The 20959-nt window shown below is 31.6% G+C and overlaps 1 protein-coding gene across 4 annotated transcripts in view; it reads right to left on the minus strand.

Moving 5' to 3' along the window:
• Positions 1-20025, minus strand: part of LOC139487538 (2-oxoglutarate dehydrogenase complex component E1-like) — a 33346-nt gene extending 13321 nt beyond the window's left edge. For 2 of the 4 annotated variants that reach the window (XM_071272406.1, XM_071272409.1), the window contains exons 1-8: positions 19906-20018; positions 19310-19801; positions 12301-12438; positions 8259-8355; positions 4386-4486; positions 3069-3223; positions 2451-2597; positions 366-636 (exon numbers count right to left, since the gene is read on the minus strand). In XM_071272406.1, coding sequence (XP_071128507.1) covers positions 366-636; positions 2451-2597; positions 3069-3223; positions 4386-4486; positions 8259-8355; positions 12301-12438; positions 19310-19525 — 1125 coding nt within the window. In that variant the 5' untranslated portion in view covers positions 19526-19801; positions 19906-20018. Of the gene's footprint in view, positions 1-365; positions 637-2450; positions 2598-3068; positions 3224-4385; positions 4487-8258; positions 8356-9945; positions 10049-12300; positions 12439-19309; positions 19802-19905 lie in introns of all 4 variants that reach the window. The other 2 variants (XM_071272405.1, XM_071272408.1) reach the window with 2 other exon arrangements.
• Positions 20026-20959: the final 934 nt, after the last annotated feature.

Below are 20959 nucleotides of genomic sequence, written 5' to 3' on the forward strand. Positions count from 1 at the left end.
TTTTACAAGATGTTTGCTTCTTTCGAAGGCCGATTGTGAGCGCAAATGAACGGTGACCCCATTTTTTTATTTTATTTTTTTATTAACTATAAGATAAAGTTCATTTATAGAAAAATATAGAGAAATCCTATATAAATGATTTAGACCCGCGAACCCCCTTAAACTATAAGTGTGTTTAGTATCCTCCAACCAGGAAAAGAGCAGCAAACAAATATAATATTCTTTACTCCACAAGTATTTTAAAGCAGAATTGGAAAATACACTTGTTTTTCCATTACATTACAAGTTTTCTGAAAAGCCCAAATTTCTGATCTAGACCAAATAGTAGTATTAGTTAGACCCTAAACCCAAGAAAAATATCCTACCTTTTTCCCCTCACTATCCCCTCTATAGAATTGCTTGGCTTTAGTCTTTCCTTGTACAACAGGATCAACAGCTTCTAAATGTGATGGGTTAGCCACTAAAGACAGTGATACATTTTTATTTGTGACCCGATTTAGTCTCTGTATAGACATTCCCAGATGGTACTTGACATCCCCAGATCCTTCTTCGAAACGTTCCAAGTCGGGATCAAACTGACCAAATAGCCTCTCCAATGGTGTTCTACACACATTAGCCAGCACATTCAGTCTTCCTCTGAAAAGATATCAATAAATTTGTTTTCTAGGTATATCAAAATTAGAAAATGTTTAAATTCCTGCCATATCATTGGTACATGTAATTATGTAAGGCATCTTATGCTAAAAGCAGTGTTGACTATAGAGTACATAATCTTTCAGTCAGTTTAATTGAAGTCTGAAGCTGGCATGTCAGTTAACTGCTAGTAGTCTGTTGTTATTTATGTATTAGTCATTTTGTTTATTTTCTTTGGTTACATCTTCTGACATCAGACTCGGACTTCTCTTGAACTGAATTTTAATGTGCGTATTGTTATGCGTTTTCTTTTCTACATTGGCTAGAGGTATAGGGGGAGGGTTGAGATCTCACAAACATGTTTAACCCCGCCACATTTTTGCGCCTGTCCCAAGTCAGGAGCCTCTGGCCTTTGTTAGTCTTGTATTATTTTAATTTTAGTTTCTTGTGTACAATTTGGAAATTAGTATGGCTTTCATTATCACTGAACTAGTATATATTTGTTTAGGGGCCAGTTGAAGGACGCCTCCGGGTGCGGGAATTTCTCGCTACATTGAAGACCTGTTGGTGACCTTCTGCTGTTGTTTTTTTCTATGGTCAGGTTGTTGTCTCTTTGGCACATTCCCCATTTCCATTCTCAATTTTAATTGATACTTTAGTCTTAGATATATGATTTTCCATTAGTTGTTATTGGCTTTTCAGATCTGTACTTTGAGTCAATTTAATGTAAGGGATGTAAAATTTTTCTGCTTTATATTGATCTGATGAGTCCAACCCTTTTCAACTGATTTTTTTTGTTTGTTCTTATGTTGTATTGTTTCACCACTGTCCAGGAATGGGGAGGGCTGCCACCTTCAACATGTTTAACTCTACCAAATTCTTCATTCATAAATGCCAGTCCTAGGTCATGAGCCTGTAGTTCAGTTGTTGATTCATGCCTATTATATTTGTTTTTTATAAATTATTTTGTTATAAATAAGACCGTTTGTTTTTCATTTTGGGGCCTTTTATAGACAGCGATATGGTATGGATTTTTCTCATTTCTGAAGACAGCTGCCTATGATTGCTTACATCCACTTCATTTTAACTTTGATGGATATTTGTCAGTTAATATTTCTTACCAGTGTGGCATACCAATGATGAAGTCATCTACGCCTCGGTCACTTAAAGTATCTATCACAGTTTTCATGGCAGGTATCAAAACTTACCTGTGTGGCATACCAATGATGAAGTCATCTACACCTCGGTCACTTAAAGTATCTATGACAGTTTTCATGGCAGGTATCAAAACTTACCTGTGTGGCATACCAATGATGAAGTCATCTACACCTCGGTCACTTAAAGTATCTATGACAGTTTTCATGGCAGGTATCAAAACTTACCTGTGTGGCATACCAATGATGAAGTCATCTACACCTCGGTCACTTAAAGTATCTATGACAGTTTTCATGGCAGGTATCAAAACTTACCTGTGTGGCATACCAATGATGAAGTCATCTACACCTCGGTCACTTAAAGTATCTATGACAGTTTTCATGGCAGGTATCTAAACTTACCTGTGTGGCATACCAATGATGAAGTCATCTACACCTCGGTCACTTAAAGTATCTATGACAGTTTTCATGGCAGGTATCTAAACTTACCTGTGTGGCATACCAATGATGAAGTCATCTACACCTCGGTCACTTAAAGTATCTATGACAGTTTTCATGGCAGGTATCTAAACTTACCTGTGTGGCATACCAATGATGAAGTCATCTACACCTCGGTCACTTAAAGTATCTATGACAGTTTTCATGGCAGGTATCTAAACTTACCTGTGTGGCATACCAATGATGAAGTCATCTACACCTCGGTCACTTAAAGTATCTATGATAGTTTTCATGGCAGGTATCAAAACTTCACAGCCTTCCAAACCAAATCTTTTCTCTGATGACCATTTCTTAGCTAAATATTCTTCAAATCTAAAAGGATATTAAGTATCTACAGTCTAGTCAAATTATGCTAACCCTTTCCTCCATAATGACGCCTTTTGACGCCACCCCCTTTGCTCCATAATGACGCCTTTTACGCCTAGGCAGTACCTCAGTTGAAACGCTTTGACTTTGAAATGTCTGCATCAGAAAAAGTGTATGTTTTGCACACTTTAGAAAATGGTTGACAATTATGGATGATCCCTTACTGTATATACTAAAGAATAAAGAAACTTGAATTCTATGAGATTAATATCTGAATGCTTCTTTGCATTAATACACATTTTAAACTGATAATTTATCTATGATTCAAAGCATTTCTTGTAATGATGCAATACTTCATAGTATAATGACCAATGAAAAAGGTTAATGGTGTTGGGACTCCTTCATTGTTGAGGGTTCTATTGTGATCACTATAGATGTAACCACCTGACTCAATTATCAGACTTAACCAATACTAACTTTTGAGATCTGAGCAGTCTTGCTAATACTGTATTTTTCTCCTCTTTGGTTAGCCTCACAATACCAGGTGTTTCAAACTTCTGTTTGATCCAGTCAATTTGCTCCTTATTATTTAGATGCATCAACTCTATTCCAATATGGCCACAATAAACTTCCTGAAAACATTTTTAGAAATGTTAGTTTTTGGTTACCCTTTAATCTCAGATGATGGATAGTTTAATACTTCACACAATAGCATGTATACAGATTCTTCCACTACACCCTTTTGGTTATGATTTCACATAACAAGTGGATACTTAACATTGATCAAAAAAAATAATTTTGTCTAATATGAATCTTTTACTCCAAATATATGGTTACACTGACAAATCACATCTAGGTTTTATATGCACAATGTGTAAAAAATGTGCTTCTGTAAAACTGAATTGGTAAATTTTGTCAATTGTTACAAAGAACTAGAGGCTCTCAAGAGCCTGTGTTGCTCACCTTGGTCTATGTGTATATTAAACAATGGATACAGATAAATTCATGACAAAGTTGTGTTTTAGTGATGGTGATCTTACTTTACTGAACATTCTTGCTGCTTCAATTATCTCATCTATAATGAACTTGGCCAAGTAATTACAGTTGAAAATATTTTGTAAAAATTTAGAAAAATATATGAAATTGTTAAAAATTGACTGTAAAGGGCAATAACTCCCTAAGGGGTCAACTGACAATTTTGGTCATATTGACTTATTTGTAGCTGCTACTTTGATGAACATTATTGCTGTTTACAGTTTATCTCTATCTATAATAATATTCAAGATATAACCATAAACTGCAAAATTTCCTTAAAATTACTAATTCAGAGGCAGCAACCCAACAACAGGTTGTCTGATTCATCTGAAAATTTCAGGGCAGATAAATTGACCTAATAAACAATTTTTCTACATGTCAGATTTGCTTTAAATGCTTTGGTTTCAGAGTTATAAGCCAAAATCTACATTTTACCCCTATGTTCTATTTTTAGCCATGGTGGCCATCTTTGTTAGTCATTTTTTAAACTAGATGCCCTCATGATGATTGTGGCAAAGTTTGGTTAAATTTGACCCAGTAGTTTTAAAGGAGAAGATTTGTGTAAAAGTTAATAGACGATGACGGATGACGGACGACGGATGCAAAGTGATGAGAAAAGCTCACTTGATTGACCCTTCGGGCCAGATGAGCTAAAAAACTGATGTTTCCAATGTCAAGTTGGAAATCTGAAGCACCTGGTTAGTGTACTCTGTGATATGTGTATGTAGATAGTAGCTATAATATTATAGTGATAATTACCTTCAACCTCTCAATGATATCCTTAAGTGGTTTTTCTGTTTCACTCCCTCCAATGTAGGTTGTTGTTGGCAGGGTAAAACTTCTCTCCAAATCACTCTCCTCTATATAAAGTATATCACAGAGTATCAATAAGTGGACAATCATACATACACTTTTAACTAATACAAATCAATGATACAGAAATGGTCAAACTATTATAGAAAACAATGATACAGTATGTTCAAATTATTCTGTTGAATGATTTCAGAACTAATTTTTCACTTATAACAACATCTTTTTTTATTACAACTTTTAAACAAATAATCATATATAAATGAACAAAAGGGGCATTAGTCTACTGTATATTTAGAAATCTGAGAAAATATTCTTTGCATTATTAAAGTATTATTTCAGCAAAACACTAATATATGATGATGTTACAGAGGCATGTGAAGATAGAATGAAAATTAATGTTCATGAATTTAAATACAGTTTTTGTAAATTCAAATGTTTTTATTATTGAGAAAATTGCAAAAATTATATTTCACACTTTAAATTTTGATGGCATCATTTGTAAGCAAGCATTTCCTGAAATCACAATAATTCATTTCACAGATGTGTACATCCAAAAACAGATGACTACAAACATTTTGTGCATGTTCAAATTTAGAACATATCAGAACTAACATGAATTTTAATTCATATTCTTTCAATTTATCAACTTATTTTCACATCAATTTTGTTTCCATTGAAATAATTGATTGTTCAACAATACATTGTAAAAGTGCCTGGATAGTTTTATCATTATATCTATAAAGCTAGGAAATGATGCTTCTCTAAGTACAAGAGTTTATGAAGTTGTTAAGCTTAAACTATTATATAATATTATGTATGTTATACATAAAATCACAGCAAGAAAAGAATAAAGAAACTTTACAGGACATCACAGAGGGAATCACATAGTATAAAATTTATAAAGAAAATGTGCCATATACAGAAAATAAAACACTTTCATCATAATGTTTCACTAGTGAAAGCATTATACACACAGGTTAACTTATATATGAACTTTCTGCTTTATATCTAGAAAAGTATAAAAAAAAAGTGTGTGATGTTCATACAACCAAATATTACTGCCTGCTATTCAAATATTGGAACAATAACCTTGACCTTTGCTTCAAAATCAAAAGCTGTATTTCTCTCATTATAAGTGACCATGAATCCCAAGTTATGTTACAATATACCATATGAAATATTCGACTTATCAAACGGATACCACTTTTTGGCACAAATTATTTTCGATTCTTCGTAACTTTGACCTTGACCTTTTAGGACAATTAAGGTTTGACCATAAAATCAAAAGTAATCTTCCTCATATGGGAACATACATCCTGGTAAGGTTGCAATCTGATATAAAATATCTATGCCAGGATACTGAAAAGAAGATGAGCAATGGACAGAAGGACCGACAAATGGGTTAAAAACTATAATATAATAATGGAATAACTAATATAGGAATTTAAATATAGAAAATTTCTAACAAATGACCAAACAACCCATTAATTTATGAATGTGTGTCACTGTGTCATAGTTGTTGGGTCCTTAGTTGAATATTTTTGCATACTTTAATTCATCAAAAAGTTATTCTTTTTATTGCATTGACAATTGGCTTTTTCATAGAAATTGAAAAAAAGAACAGAAGGACTATAATAATATTGCTACATATTTTTGTTTTTTTTGTTTTGATCTGATGTCTCTGAGCATATCTTGACAATGCACACTGTTGTATAACATCAGAGGACTGAAATAATAGAATTAATACTGTTTGAAATGAACAGTTTTACTATAGAATTAATACTGTGTGAAATGAACAGTTTTACTATAGAATTAATACTATGTGAAATGAACAGTTTTACTATAGAATTAATACTGTGTGAAATGAACAGTTTTACTATAGAATTAATACTGTGTGAAATGAACAGTTTTACTATAGAATTAATACTGTGTGAAATGAACAGTTTTACTATAGAATTAATACTATGTGAAATGAACAGTTTTACTATAGAATTAATACTGTGTGAAATGAACAGTTTTACTATAGAATTAATACTGTGTGAAATGAACAGTTTTACTATAGAATTAATACTGTGTGAAATGAACAGTTTTACTATAGAATTAATACTGTTTGAAATGAACAGTTTTACTATAGAATTAATACTGTGTGAAATGAACAGTTTTACTATAGAATTAATACTATGTGAAATGAACAGTTTTACTATAGAATTAATACTGTGTGAAATGAACAGTTTTACTATAGAATTAATACTGTGTGAAATGAACAGTTTTACTATAGAATTAATACTGTGTGAAATGAACAGTTTTACTATAGAATTAATACTGTGTGAAATGAACAGTTTTACTATAGAATTAATACTGTGTGAAATGAACAGTTTTACTATAGAATTAAAGTCATAAGAAACCTCAAATCAAAAAAAAAAATGCATATGTTTTTTATAACTCAATGGATAGTTTTCATTGTAAAACTTATGTACATATACTTTTTTTCTGATGAACATTCTTTAATTTATTCATATTTAGAAGAAGTTTACTTTATTTGAATTGCTTCCTTCCAGCAAGCAATTCCCCCGATATATTTTCCGTATGCAAGGTGACCTCAGTGTGACCCATCTCGTTAAAATCCGGTGACCACAATACGCATGGATGTCCTTAAAATAAACTATTATCTGAATTTACATGTTAAACACGTGCTCAATTTCCATGCTTTTTTGTTTATTTTTCGTCAATTGTTGACAAACAGGTGACAATCGTTAAACTTCGGCTTTAAAACACGAACTTTAATTACCTGCCATATTTTCACAACAACACTGACCGATTGAAAAAAAAATTGACGATTATACGAATTTTACACGAAAAAAATGATAAATTCGAGCACAGAAGACTAAGTTTATGATGTTTGTATGCATTGGTTTAAGAATTGGAAGAACATTATTTTTCACCGGTCACTCGTTTCTTATGACTTTAATACTGTGTGAAATGAACAGTTTGACTTTTTCTGGGAAATGATCAACATTACAATGAGACTTTACATTATGTACAGCATTTAACAACCACCAAGATATACTGTTGACCAGAATGTAACCTCCAATATGGAACAAGGTCAAGTACATGTATATTTCATATGTATTACAAGGCTTATTTTGTACCATTTACCCTGTCCCACCTCCTGCTTTGTACTTAAGAATGACTACTTTTAGTTTAATGATAAAGAGCGAACTTTATCTTGCAGTGATGTTCAATTTTATACAGAATGAGCTGATTTCACATAAGTTGAACTTTTTAAAATATTCTGACTTTTATTTGCTTATATAAATTACTTTCATATCAAAATAAGCACCAACAAAGAAATCATATATTACATGTAGCAATAACAATTCTTCAACATTTAAAGTGAATTCCAAATATCTAAAAATTGCAATGAGAAACAAGATATTTTTTAGTTTGTTCAAGAGTTTCTTCCCTTCATTAACAATCACTACCAATCTATTTAAAAAATATCTGATAATTTGTAAAAACTTTATTAAATATTAATGAATTTTATCATAACAAACAATATCACTATGCCTGCACATAATTTCCTTTTAAAAAATGCTTTAATTGTGATTTTTTTTCACGAAGGGAAATAACTCTAAACTAAAGAAAACTCATTGGTGAGAATTGTGAATGAAATATAGCTCAAAAATTTATTTATCTTCTTACTTTTGTAATGTGTTAAATTAAAAAGAAACTTGGCATGTGGATTAAATAGTGAGAATGAAAAGCAGTGCAAGCAAAACTGACAAACACACCACCATGCAGCACCGACACGTATCTTACCAAAATTAAATATAGACGGAGATAACTCAGTTTTCTCATCCAAATTAGCAGTACTGATTTCTAGTGGGTCAAGTTTGGCGATAGTATGCCCACGTGCCTACAAACAGTTCACACAACTCCAAAAATTAATTTTTGTTTAATAATTTAACAATTCAAAATATCCTGAAAATGTCCTCAAAAAATTTTGGTCATATGTGTGCTTGGGTATAGAGGAGTTACCAGTCTTAAGAAAGGTTAATAAAAAGGACAAAAAAATTAAAACATTCAAATGAAAATCAGCAAAAAAAAACCTGACTGAAAGCCATGCTATCCAGTTACTTTTAGAAATTGAAATTTGAGGTGAATATTATAATATTGAAAATGGATTTATATGTCAGTAAGGTTTTGAATGTATGTTTAAAGCAGTACAGCACATGTGACTGACAGTCATGATAAAGGGTGTGTATATATACTGTATGAACAGACGGGATGCATCAACAAAAGCCGTGAGTAAAGTGGCATACAAGATCACACATGACCAAATTTCATGATTCTGTCAATATCTACAATAAATAAATACTAAAATTAGTAACTAACTGATTCACAGCAAATAATGTAAACCTGGTCTAAGCTGCCTTTGGAGAATGAGTTTTAGAAGGTTCTTCCAGATAGGTTAACAAAGTGGAAGGTGGGCTTAAACAGGTTTCCATGAATGTCACCGTTTTATATAATATCAAATCTGACATCTATCTATATACAAACAAATAAACATTCCTTCATTTTTACAGTTCAGAATTTAACACAAGACATATCAACGAAAAAAGTTCTAACACAGATTATTTGTTTGTATTTATATAGATGTCAAATTTACAGAAAAAGACCCAATGGTTTCATATGGGCTAAAAGTACGTACCAACAGCAGCCCACTACAATACCACAGTAAAGCCAAATAAAACAATATGTGGTTCCAGTTATTCATTTATAACATGGCTAATTTTGTATTTTGATAAAAAAATATCAGACTTTTATAAGTAAAGGACAAAGTACGATAAGGCCTGTTTTTGGCCCCCTATTTTCTCCTTTTTCAAATTCTGTTTAGGAAAATATTCCCTGAGGTTTGAAGTTTGTTTGGATGAACTTCAAAACCACTAATTTTAGAAACTGTGTGAGGTGAAGGGGGTCAACTTTCTGTCATTATACAAATATTGTAATTATTATTCCCTTTGCAGGTGTTCCGTACAACGTTTTTGTTTGTTTTTTAATGTCTGTGCCAATGTGGCCCAGGATTTTTTTTATTCCAATGTCATGAGAACTGTTTTTTATGTCTTAATCGCTATAATTTTCTCCAGGTCATGTAGGCCCATGCAAATGACCAAAAATCGTAATTTTTCCTTCTTTTGGCGTTTTTGATGCCCTTTAACCCCCCTCACCTCACCCATTTTCTGAAATTAATGGTTTTGAAGTTCATCCAAACAAACTTCAAACCTGACGTGATAAGTAGCTTTCCAAAACAAAATGAGAAAATAGGGGGACCAAAAATGGGCCTTATCGTACCTTGTCCTTTGAACTAGTACCACTAACATTGCCAACTTTCAGACAATGTGTCTTTCCTCAACATCAAACTGTTACCACACCTTTGCTTTATTTGACCTTGCTGCACTGGGACTTAGGTATGTACAAATGTATATACTACCCAGTATCTACCTACCCCAGTGATAACTACTCAGTAATAGCTCTTTAGGGATTTCTGGATCTAAATCTGCATCCAGTAGACCCAAGGGATCCAGTGTTGCAATATTGTGACCTCTTCTCTGTGGTAGATATAATGTTTGTTAGCTTTCTTAAGAAATAAGACATAACTCTTTATGACCTCTGACGTTCTGTGTCAGAAATGTTAGTAAGCTCATAAAAAAATAGCTGTATGCAAGTTTAACAGATCCAATATAAAGGATTCATTATATTAATGAAATGAAAATTTAACCTCATCATGAATCAAAACTGAATCACTGATCTCTGAAAGCGAGGCTTTAACTTCAGACGACCCCTGTCAGCCAGGCATGTATACCCTCCAACTTATTTCCAGATCCAATAATGATTTATTTTTTTCAATAAAAGTAATTATGAATCTATTCTGCAAATATCTCACTGATGCAAGGAAAACTTGTAGAGCCTAAAAATAATATCTTATAATTCACAAAAATACTCAAGCCTTTGTTTTTACTGTTTGTTCTTATCAAGAAATAATGAGTAAGTGTACAATAATATTTTCAGTGTGGAATTTTCTGATAAGTTGAAAACCCTTGCTATCATAATAAATGTTAAACACAGAACCGATACATATACTGTAAATTCAGAAATAATTGGGTGCATTTATTATTGTGATTTTGTCATTTTAGACTATAATGCCATTTTAGTTTTTGAAAATTCCTGATTGATTCAAATAAAACTTTCAAAAAGCAAGTTTTAATTATTGCGATTATAACCCTGTCACTTTTTTTCGCAATAATTTCTGAATTTACAGTATATATATTGAACAAAACATTTGTGACTTTCACTAGAGTTTTAATTGCACACAGCTACCTCTATACCTCATCCCAAAACAACTCAAATAAATCAAATTTGTGTACAGTTCAGATAAGACTGAATTAAAACAAAAGTATTTATTGCAAGTTTTTGTAGGCTTACATAGAAGGTATATTCATGTTAAGCCTATCAACAGCTTAATGTCAACATAAAAACCATAACCACAGCAAGCATGGGAATGAAAGTGTGACCTGTAGATAAATAGATTAATCAGCATCACACAGAAGAGATAATAAACTAGTGTAAAGTATAGCCCTAAACGGCACACTTCTAGGCAACACTTTGCTCGTAGACACCATTATTACAACATTTTCTTGAGAAGTGCTATTTAAAAAACCAAATATTTCACCACTTCTAATGTTTAAATAGCTAGAAAGTAGAAAAAATTTGTATGCTGTAAACTTGTTTTAAAGAAACAAATTTGAATTATCTCCCCTTTTTTAAACTTTTTTTTAATCTAAATAAAAAAATCATTAAAAGTATTAATGTATACATCTTTATCTGTTTAATCTAATCTATTTGGTAAGTATTTGACTGTTTTTTTACTATTTATTAACTTGGCATTAGTTATACTGCTCACTGCTGTCATTTCCTGTAAACAATTAATTACATAACACACATCATCAAAAATCACTTTATATATTATTATCATTCATGTTGAGTATATTCTTTGTATTATACTATAACACAGGAACAGACAAATAGTTAGACAAATAGTTAAATAATAGAATAAAAAAATATGCATTTAAAACTAACTACATATCAAAAATATCAAGGAAAATTTGATGAGGATTTAGAATGATCGATCTGTTAGTTAGAAATTTTCTACTCTTGATTTCCTATATATTATATCATATAACATTTGATACACCCAGATGATATGCTCAACCTGAATATGCATGAAATAACAGTATCTGGACATTGAGTAAGCAATTACAATCAATCTAAATAAGAGCAACAAGATAGTTTTGAAAACTTCCTATTGCGATATTGGTACTTAGCATGCTACCATTTCTTGTATAGCAATTGAAAAAAAATTGAGCTGAGACCTAAGGAATGTTTTTTAATGACATAGCTGTGTCCTGGGTCATTCTTTGTTATGACTTACTGAGTGTTTTACAGTAAGCATTGCCGTACTTACAATTTTTCTTCATGGTATCTACTTAATAAAAACGATTGGGTGCTATAAATTTTCTTTATAAACTTGTCTAAATGTTCTTTAGTTGTGGTCAATGAACAGATGAAGTCTTCTTGCTTTCTAACTAAGAATTTTGTATCTTACAATTACATTGACACAAGAGCTTTTGGTCTGTGTTGAAGACATCACTCTAGACTTTTAGATGAAGAATAGCAAAAAAAAGGCTTGGTTTTGGGTCATTGGTTTTATCTAGTATGTGTAGGTATATTATGTCAGAAATCAATTTTTTTCTCACTTTAAAGAGAGACAAGTGACAATAAACGACTAAAATATGTTAATTACCTGATAAGCTTCTATGAGTTTGCCAACTTCCAGATTGTCTTTGATATCTTTACTTGAAAATGAAGAGAGAGAAGGAACACTGCCTCCTAAAGATGGTGGTCGGACAAACTCCTGGCCTTCAAAATATGCTTTCCAAGACTTCAAAATAAATCAGTATATTATCAGTTTTGATCTTTTATTTTATAAACCTGAAAAAAGACTTCAGATTTAGTGTTAAGGTCAGAAGAGTACCAAAGTGATGTTACTTGTTTAAATGTTACAATGGCACTGAAATGATAAGATTTGATGTAGTAAGATTCCAAAACTAACAAATTAGTTAATTACAAATAATTCTAAATTATATGTTAGCAACAGATTATTTCGACATCTTTGTAGTCAAAATATAAGATAATCTGTGTATCGCATACATGCAAAATAGAGAATGGAAACAGGAATGAGTCAACCCACAAAAAAAACAAGAAACACAAAGGCTAGACAAGAGGTCCTTGGCTTTTCACAATTGTAGTAACTACTTAACAATTTTTTTACACCCCTTTTTACATGTACATGTACTTATATTTTTGGTTTGTTTTTTTTAGATTAAAAGAGTAGCTGAATAACATGAAAGTGATTTGCACTTTAAATCATATACATGTAAAGATCATGAATGTAAGAGTTTCAGAATCTTAAAAGTGGTCCGATATTCCAGCTTGTTATGCAGTTTAATAGTCAGAGAACTTTAATAAAATCTGCCCATTTCATGCTGTACCCATGAAAATACATCACCTCATTTTGAAATTCATGGAAGCCTAAATCTTGTCTCATCATCAACTAGAATGGAGATCTTTTTTTTTAACTCATTGCTAGTGCAAATATAAACTAGAGGCTCTTAAGAGCCTGTGTCGCTCACCTTGGTCTATGTACATATTAAACAAAGGACACAGATTGATTCATGACAAAATTGTGTTTTGGTGATGGTGATGTGTTTGTAGATCTTACTTTTCTGAACATTCTTGCTTCTTACAAATATCTCAATTTATAATGAACTTGGCCCATTTTACAGAGGAAAATATTTTGTTAAAATTTACAAAATTATCAAAAATTGAGTATAAAGGGCAATAACTCCTTAAGGGGTCAACTGACCATTTTGGTCATGTTGACTTGTTTGTGGATCTTACTTTGCTGGACATAATTGCTGTTTACAGTTTATCTCTATCTATAATAATATTCAAGATAATAACCAACCAGATGCTCCGCAGGGCACAGCTTTATACGACCGCAGAGGTTGAACCCTGAACGGTTGGGGCAAGTATGGACACAACATTCAAGCTGGATTCAGCCCTAAATTTGGATTGTGATTAAATAGTAGACACAGCATAGGTTTCGGACACATGAATGAATGTGGTCTAATGAACTTAAAATATTTTTTTGCCTTTGAGCAATTCACTATGCTATTGAATATTAATCCTCTCAAAAAAATGTTTGAAGAAATTTTCTTTTTATTTATGAAATCTGAAATGAGAAAAATTTACCCCCCCCCTTTTTTTCACATCCCCCTTTCCCTTTTTCCAAAACTGATCTCAATTCAAATTTCTTATGGAGTTTGCAACAATAACTACTCATTTAAATACATCATAATATATTAAAATGTAACAAAAGGTGCTTGTTATCACTGAATGGTAAAGATTGTTTTAATTTATCAGTTGGTAGTAAAAGTGAATATACATTGTATATTGTATAAAACAATGATTTAAGTTGATTTAACTACTATTCTAGACAAAGAAAGATAACTCCAATCAATTGAAAATGTCTTGCTATTGCACAATATTGTGCAATACTGTGCAATTGAAAAAAATTGCTATTGCACAATACTGTGCAATTGAAGATTTCTTGCTATTGTGCAATACTGAGCAATTGAAAATTTCTTGCTACTGCACAATACTGTGCAATTGAAGATTTCTTGCTATTGCTGAATACTGTGCAATTGAAAATTTCTTGCTATTGCACAATACTTTATATAATAATTTTGGATCCTGATTTGAACCAACTTGAAAACTGGGCCAATAATCAAAAATCTAAGTACATTTTTAGATTCAGCATATCAAAGAACCCCAAGGCTTCAATTTTTGTTAAAATCAAACTAAGTTTAATTTTGGACCCTTTGGACCTTAATGTAGACCAATTTGAAATCAGGACCAAAAATTAAGAATCTACATACACAGTTAGATTTGGCATATCAAAGAACCCCAATTATTCAATTTTTGATGAAATCAAACAAAGTTTAATTTTGGACCCCGATTTGGACCAACTTGAAAACTGGGCCAATAATCAAAAATCTAAGTACATTTTTAGATTCAGCATATCAAAGAACCCCAAGGCTTCAATTTTTGTTAAAATCAAACTAAGTTTAATTTTGGACCCTTTGGACCTTAATGTAGACCAATTTGAAAATGGGACCAAAAATTAAGAATCTACATACACAGTTAGATTCAGCATATCAAAGAACCCCAATTTTCAATGAAATCAAACAAAGTTCAATTTTGGACCCTTTGGGCCCCTTATTCCTAAACTGTTGGGACCAAAACTCTTAAAATCAAACCCAACCTTCCTTTAGTGGTCATGAACCTTGTGTTTGAATTTCATAGATTTCTATTCACTTATACTAAAGTTATGGTGCGAAAACCAAGAATAATGCTTACTTGGGCCCCTTTTTGGCCCCTAATTCCTAAACTGTTCAGACCTCAACTCCCAAAATCAATCCCAACCTCCCTTTTGATGTCATACACCTTGTGTAAAAGTTTCATTGATTTCTATTTACTAATACTAAAGTTATTGTGCGAAAACCAAGAATAATGCTTATTTGGGCCATTTTTGGCCCCTAATTCCTAAACTGTTTGAACTAAAACTCCCAAAATCAATCCCAACCTTCCTTTTGTGGTCATAAACCTTGTGTCAAAATTTCATAGATTTCTATTTACTTAAACTAAAGTTATAGTGCGAAAACCAAGAAAATGCTTATTTGGGCCCTTTTTGGCCCCTAATTCCTAAACTGTTGGGACCAAAACTCCCAAAATCAATCATAACCTTTCTTTTGTGGTAATAAACCTTGTGTTAAAATTTCATAGAATTCTATTCACTTTTACTTAAGTTAGAGTGCGAAAACTAAAAGTATTCGGACGACGACGACGCCGAACGACACGGGACGACGACGACGCCAACGTGATAGCAATATACGACGAAAAATTAAAATTTTTGCGGTCGTATAAAAACAGCAAAATTTCCTTAAAAATTTCCAATTCAGGGGCAGCAACCCAACAACCAGTTGTCGGATTCATCTGAAAATTTCAGGCAAATAGATCTTGACTTGCAAAACAATTTAACCCAATGTCTGAATTGCTCTATGCTTTGGTTTCAGAGTTATAAGCCAAAATCTACATTTTACCCCTATGTTCTTTTTTTAGCCATGGCGGCCATCTTGGTTGGTTGGCAGGGTCACCACATACATTTTTTAAAATAAATACCTCAATGATAATTATGGCCAAGTATGGTTAAATTTGGACCAGTAGTTTTAGAGGAGAAGATTTTTGTAAAAGATTAGAAAAAATTACGAAAGACGTACAGACAAGGGCAACACTCAAGGCCCCCTCCACCACAGCAGGGGTAAAAGCCACAAAAGCCGGGAAAATGTTTTAACTAAATCTAAAATTTCTATTACTGGCTACCATCAACTACATTTAATTTTAAAGACCCAAGACATGAACCATTAATATGAAAAAATGTGCATCTCCAAGACTTTATGACAACTATAACCAGTATTTGTTGTGTAATATTTTGTCTTCTGAATATATTATGAGTGGGGGTCTCAAAACAGGGTAATTTTTTTTATTCACTTTCTAATACAACCATATATAACCACTTGGAACTGAAAAACTGAGATTTGAAGAAAAGTTTATCCATGTACATTGTACGTGTAGATAGCTGAGGTCTTTGTTAAGTCTTTAGTTTCAGAGATCAATGTTGAAAATTGTGAGATTTGAGGAAAAATTTATCTTATCAGTACATTACTTATACGTGTATATGGAGATAGCTCAGGTCTTTGTTATACATATCTGTAAAAATTTAGTCACAAGGAATGAATAACTTTGTGTCATTTTGATTTTCTGACTGCACTTGCTTCATGCCAAATCTTTCAATACCTGTAATGATCTTAAAATAAATAAAAAAACACAAAAAGACATGGTCAAATGTACCTCTTAAGGAGGCAAGTGGTACAAAAATTTCGGCAAAAAATTAAACATTTGTTTTTTCATTACAAATTTTATTTATTACACTTTTAGTTATTACTTTTATGATATGGTACACAAATCAACCAAAACAAATCGATTCGGTTTGGCCCCAGATGACTTTTAAAATGTTTTTATCATTGAAAAAGCTCCTAGTTATCTCCCTTTGGTGCAAAAATGCCATTTTTTTACATTAAAATTGAAATGTCTTCTTTAACTCATCGGTGACCTATATTTTTTATTATTGTTTTCAAATAAACTTAAAATAACTAAATAATTGTAAAATTTTAGTAATTTCTGTAATTTTAGTTCTTTTTTTATTTCGATATTACCTTTATTTCTCCTATTAGTTCAACAGAAAACAGGACATTAACAAAAATGTATGCCTCTTTCGAGGTAGAGTGTGAGCTTAAATGAACGGTGACCCCATTCTTTTATTTCATTTTTCTATTAAGTATATGTATTAAGTTAATTTATGAAAAAATATAGAGAAATCCTATATAAGGGGGGAAAATGTGATAGAGACCCACGAGCCCCCTTAAGACTTGCTTCTATCTTCGCCTATTATTGAATCATGACATGTTAAATTAACTATAATAGTTTCAAGTCTGAAGCCATCTTACACGTCTTATATTGCTTATTCAAGTTATTGCATATCTTCTTATCGAATGATCAATGTGAAAGTTTGGTTAAATTTGGCCCAGTATTTTCAGAGAAGATTTTTGTAAAAGTTAACAGACGACACCGTAAGCCAAGTGATGAGAAAAGCTCACTTGGCCCTATGGGCCAGGTGTGCTAATAAAAACCTATATATTTAAGTCAGATACATGTATGTCTTATGTTGAAACAACCATTGTGTTATAAATATGATATTAAAAAGATTTTTTTTGTCACTTAATGCATTCTTGAATAGTATACACAAACTTATATCATTAAATTTGATGGAATTATACACAAATGCACCAGTTTTGTATGAATTATATGAACATCTACATTTACAAGTGTATTCATGCAACACTGTTTTCAACATTTTCTCCCCCAGAAAATAAAAGTACAATTTACATGTTTCAAAATGCTTCAAATCAGAGTAAATTAAAAAAAAAAAAAATCCATTGAAAACTTATTTCCTCATAAATCTACAATTGTTTACATTTTATGTATATTACATTCAGTATGCTTATGACATTTATATATATAAGAATAAAAAAATATGTTATATTATATATAATTTAACAGATTTGGAAAAATCCTAATTAATGTGTAGTATCCTCATTTAATATGTATATTGCATATTATATTGCAATTTGTATTCCCTTCAGACAATAGTTTATATTCAGAAATAATTTAATTTTGGATGTATTTATTCTGATTGGCTGACAGCATTTTGACCATCAGCTCATAGACATACTGATGTCATCAACATTTTTTTATGATTTAAAAAAAAAATGTTCACCAGCTTCCAATGATAGTTAGATTGTTGTTTATTTGAAATAACATCAAAAATGTGATGCACACTTTCAAAAACTTTAAAATAACCCACTACACAGGTTTTTCAGTGTACGTTTGTACACCACATTTTTTATGTTATTTCTTCATACATGTAGATAGAAAACCACTATGACAGTCATTTTTTAACTGAATAAAGATTATGGTTTTTCTTTATACATTTGATTTAAATTTGGATGTAACACATCTTCTGATCATGCTGATCGGCTGAGAGAATTTTGTTAATCAGCTCATGGACATAATTTCGACATGTGACTTTGATGTCATCAACATTTTTTCAGGAATGACTGTAATGCTGTCTATTGGAATTAATATAAAAAAATGTTACAAGTGTTATTTAGTGGGCACCTCATTTTTAATGATATTTCTTCATAGAAAGACAAAATAATAGTCATTCCTTAAGTAAAAAAAATCAAACAATTTAATGGAGAGACAAAATATTAGTCATTCCTTTAGTAAAAAAAATTAAACAATTAAATCTTAAGTGCACATGCTATTTTCAAATGATCTTACACTTAAAATAAATGGCATATGCAAGTTATAAGGAAATCTTACAAGTGTTATTTAGTGGGCACCACATTTTTAATGATATTTCTTCATAGAGAGACAAAATATTAGTCATTCCTTAAGTAAAAAAATTAAACAATTTAATCTTAAGTGCACATGCTATTTTCAAAATGATCTTACACTTAAAATAAATGGCATATGTAAGTTATATGGAAATCTTCAGTATTATTGTTGTTAGATAAATTTTGTTTTATAACAAGGTGCTGTGTTTGCTGTTAACTGTCGACGGTCATCATAGCATATGTTGTTTTAAATATCAAAACAAAAACTGTTTTAAAAATTGAAATCAATAGATTATAAAAATCATTACATGTACACCTTATTGCTATTTGTTCACAATTTCTGGACATCTCAAAGGTTTCTAATAAATTTGATGTCATACTCATATTACAAAATATCTGATGCCACAATTGAAAAGTGATTGATGTGAGTGACGTCAATAGCTCAACCAGCCCAGATTTTTAAATAGCAGTAAGGTGTATATTAGATTCCAATATGCCAATCTCATGTTCCTGTATTATATTAGGAGTAACCTCAATTTTGCCCAGGTTGACCAGGTTCACATGAAACATCAAAAATTATGTTGTGAAGAAGAAAAAGGCAGACAAACACAAGATTGGCATATAAAATTAACACAATATTACAAGGTTTTGCACTAAAGAATAGAACCACACCTTGTGCACACTATTCGGGTCTTTTTGCCAAGACTCATACATCGTTTCAACATAACTTCCTGAACTTCCATTGAGAAACGATTCAGCCTGTGCACTTGAAGCATATTTCCTGAATGGAACACCTGTCACTTCTGCAAATCTTTGGTTATGCAGACACTTCAATTGATACAGTGCTGGCCTAGTGAGACCAGAAGCAATAGCCTTCACACGATACATGACGTCTTTAGTGTGTGAAAATGTCTTATATTATGTCTTAAATCAAAATTCAGATGTCGCTCCAGATTTCTAATCAACACATCAAAAGCCTGATGGCAATCAAACGATTTAATAAATTTCCATCGAACAATATCCTAACGTTATTTTGCGAAATATCATATGTAAGTGTTGAAGAATGACAAACAGGTGACCGTTCTAAAGGACACAAAAATAACACTATTCAATTGTCGGTCTATTTTCTGTTTGTCCTTGACTTGATTTTGGTTGTTAAAGAACCTGAAATCAGAAATAAATAAATCAGTTATACATGACTATCGAATAAGTCTTTTATATATTATGATTTTGAACACAGATGCACTTTCTGTATCATTTTGTTTTACCTTTTCAGGTGACCTTTTTCAATGCCAGTCTTGAGCAATAACGGTAGGGAAAATCCGAAATTTACGTCACGAAATATTCTATCTGTAAAACATGATTTGATTGGGTTTCTTCTTGCATCTGTCCAATCAAAAATGATCTTATGAACTCAGTTAGATACGATTTGGCGAAATACCAACAAGCCCTTTACCGTCTATGGTCTAATCTAGGAACAGTAATGTATACCGTATTAGTCCAAAAAAATAAATCTAAGATAAGAGCACTTTTGTTCTGCTTTTATATTTGAGGGTCTGGATGGGGGGGGGGGGGGGGGGGGGGGGGGGGTCTGTTATTCTGTAAACATTTAATTTTCACCCCTTTTTTCTCTAATCTTTAAAAAAATAACCCCTTTTTTCTCTAATCTTCAAAAAATTAACCCCTTTTTTCTCTAATCTTCAATTTTTTTGCCCGTTATTCTCTAATCTTCAATTTTTAAGGGCATTATTCTTTAATCATTTAACCCCATCCAAACCCTCATATTTGTTTTAAGAATTAGGTTATAAATTGTCAAAAATATTCATTATAAATCTTCATTTTGTGTGGAAACATCATGAACTGGAACCAACTGCCAGATAAAGTTGATCAAAGTTGTCAGTGCAATTTCGGATAAATAATAATAACATTTAATGAATGGCTGCAGGGGCGGATCCAGCCATTTTAAAAAGGGGGGGTTCCAGGACAAGAAACTACTGACAGATGGGTAGTGGTAGTAATATACTTGTTTACATAAATTAAGATAAGATTTATTTTATTAAAGTGTCACCATCCATTACAATATCTCTCTCTCTATCATATATATAAACAAGTCTAAATTGAAAACTACGTTCAAACATATGATTGCGTTGGATAAAAACCGCATTTTTTATACGTGTGCATGTAAAACAAATTTCGTTGTAGAAGGGTCTAAATACAGCACAAACAACATTTTCCAAAAGACCAAAAAAAGTGAAAAAGTATATTTAAACAAAACGCATTTGACTACCAGGTCGAACAACTGATGTTCTTAAACCCTGCTGA

Source organism: Mytilus edulis, chromosome 9 (genome assembly GCF_963676685.1).
Source record: "Mytilus edulis chromosome 9, xbMytEdul2.2, whole genome shotgun sequence".
Classification (NCBI taxonomy): Eukaryota; Metazoa; Mollusca; class Bivalvia; order Mytilida; family Mytilidae; genus Mytilus; species Mytilus edulis.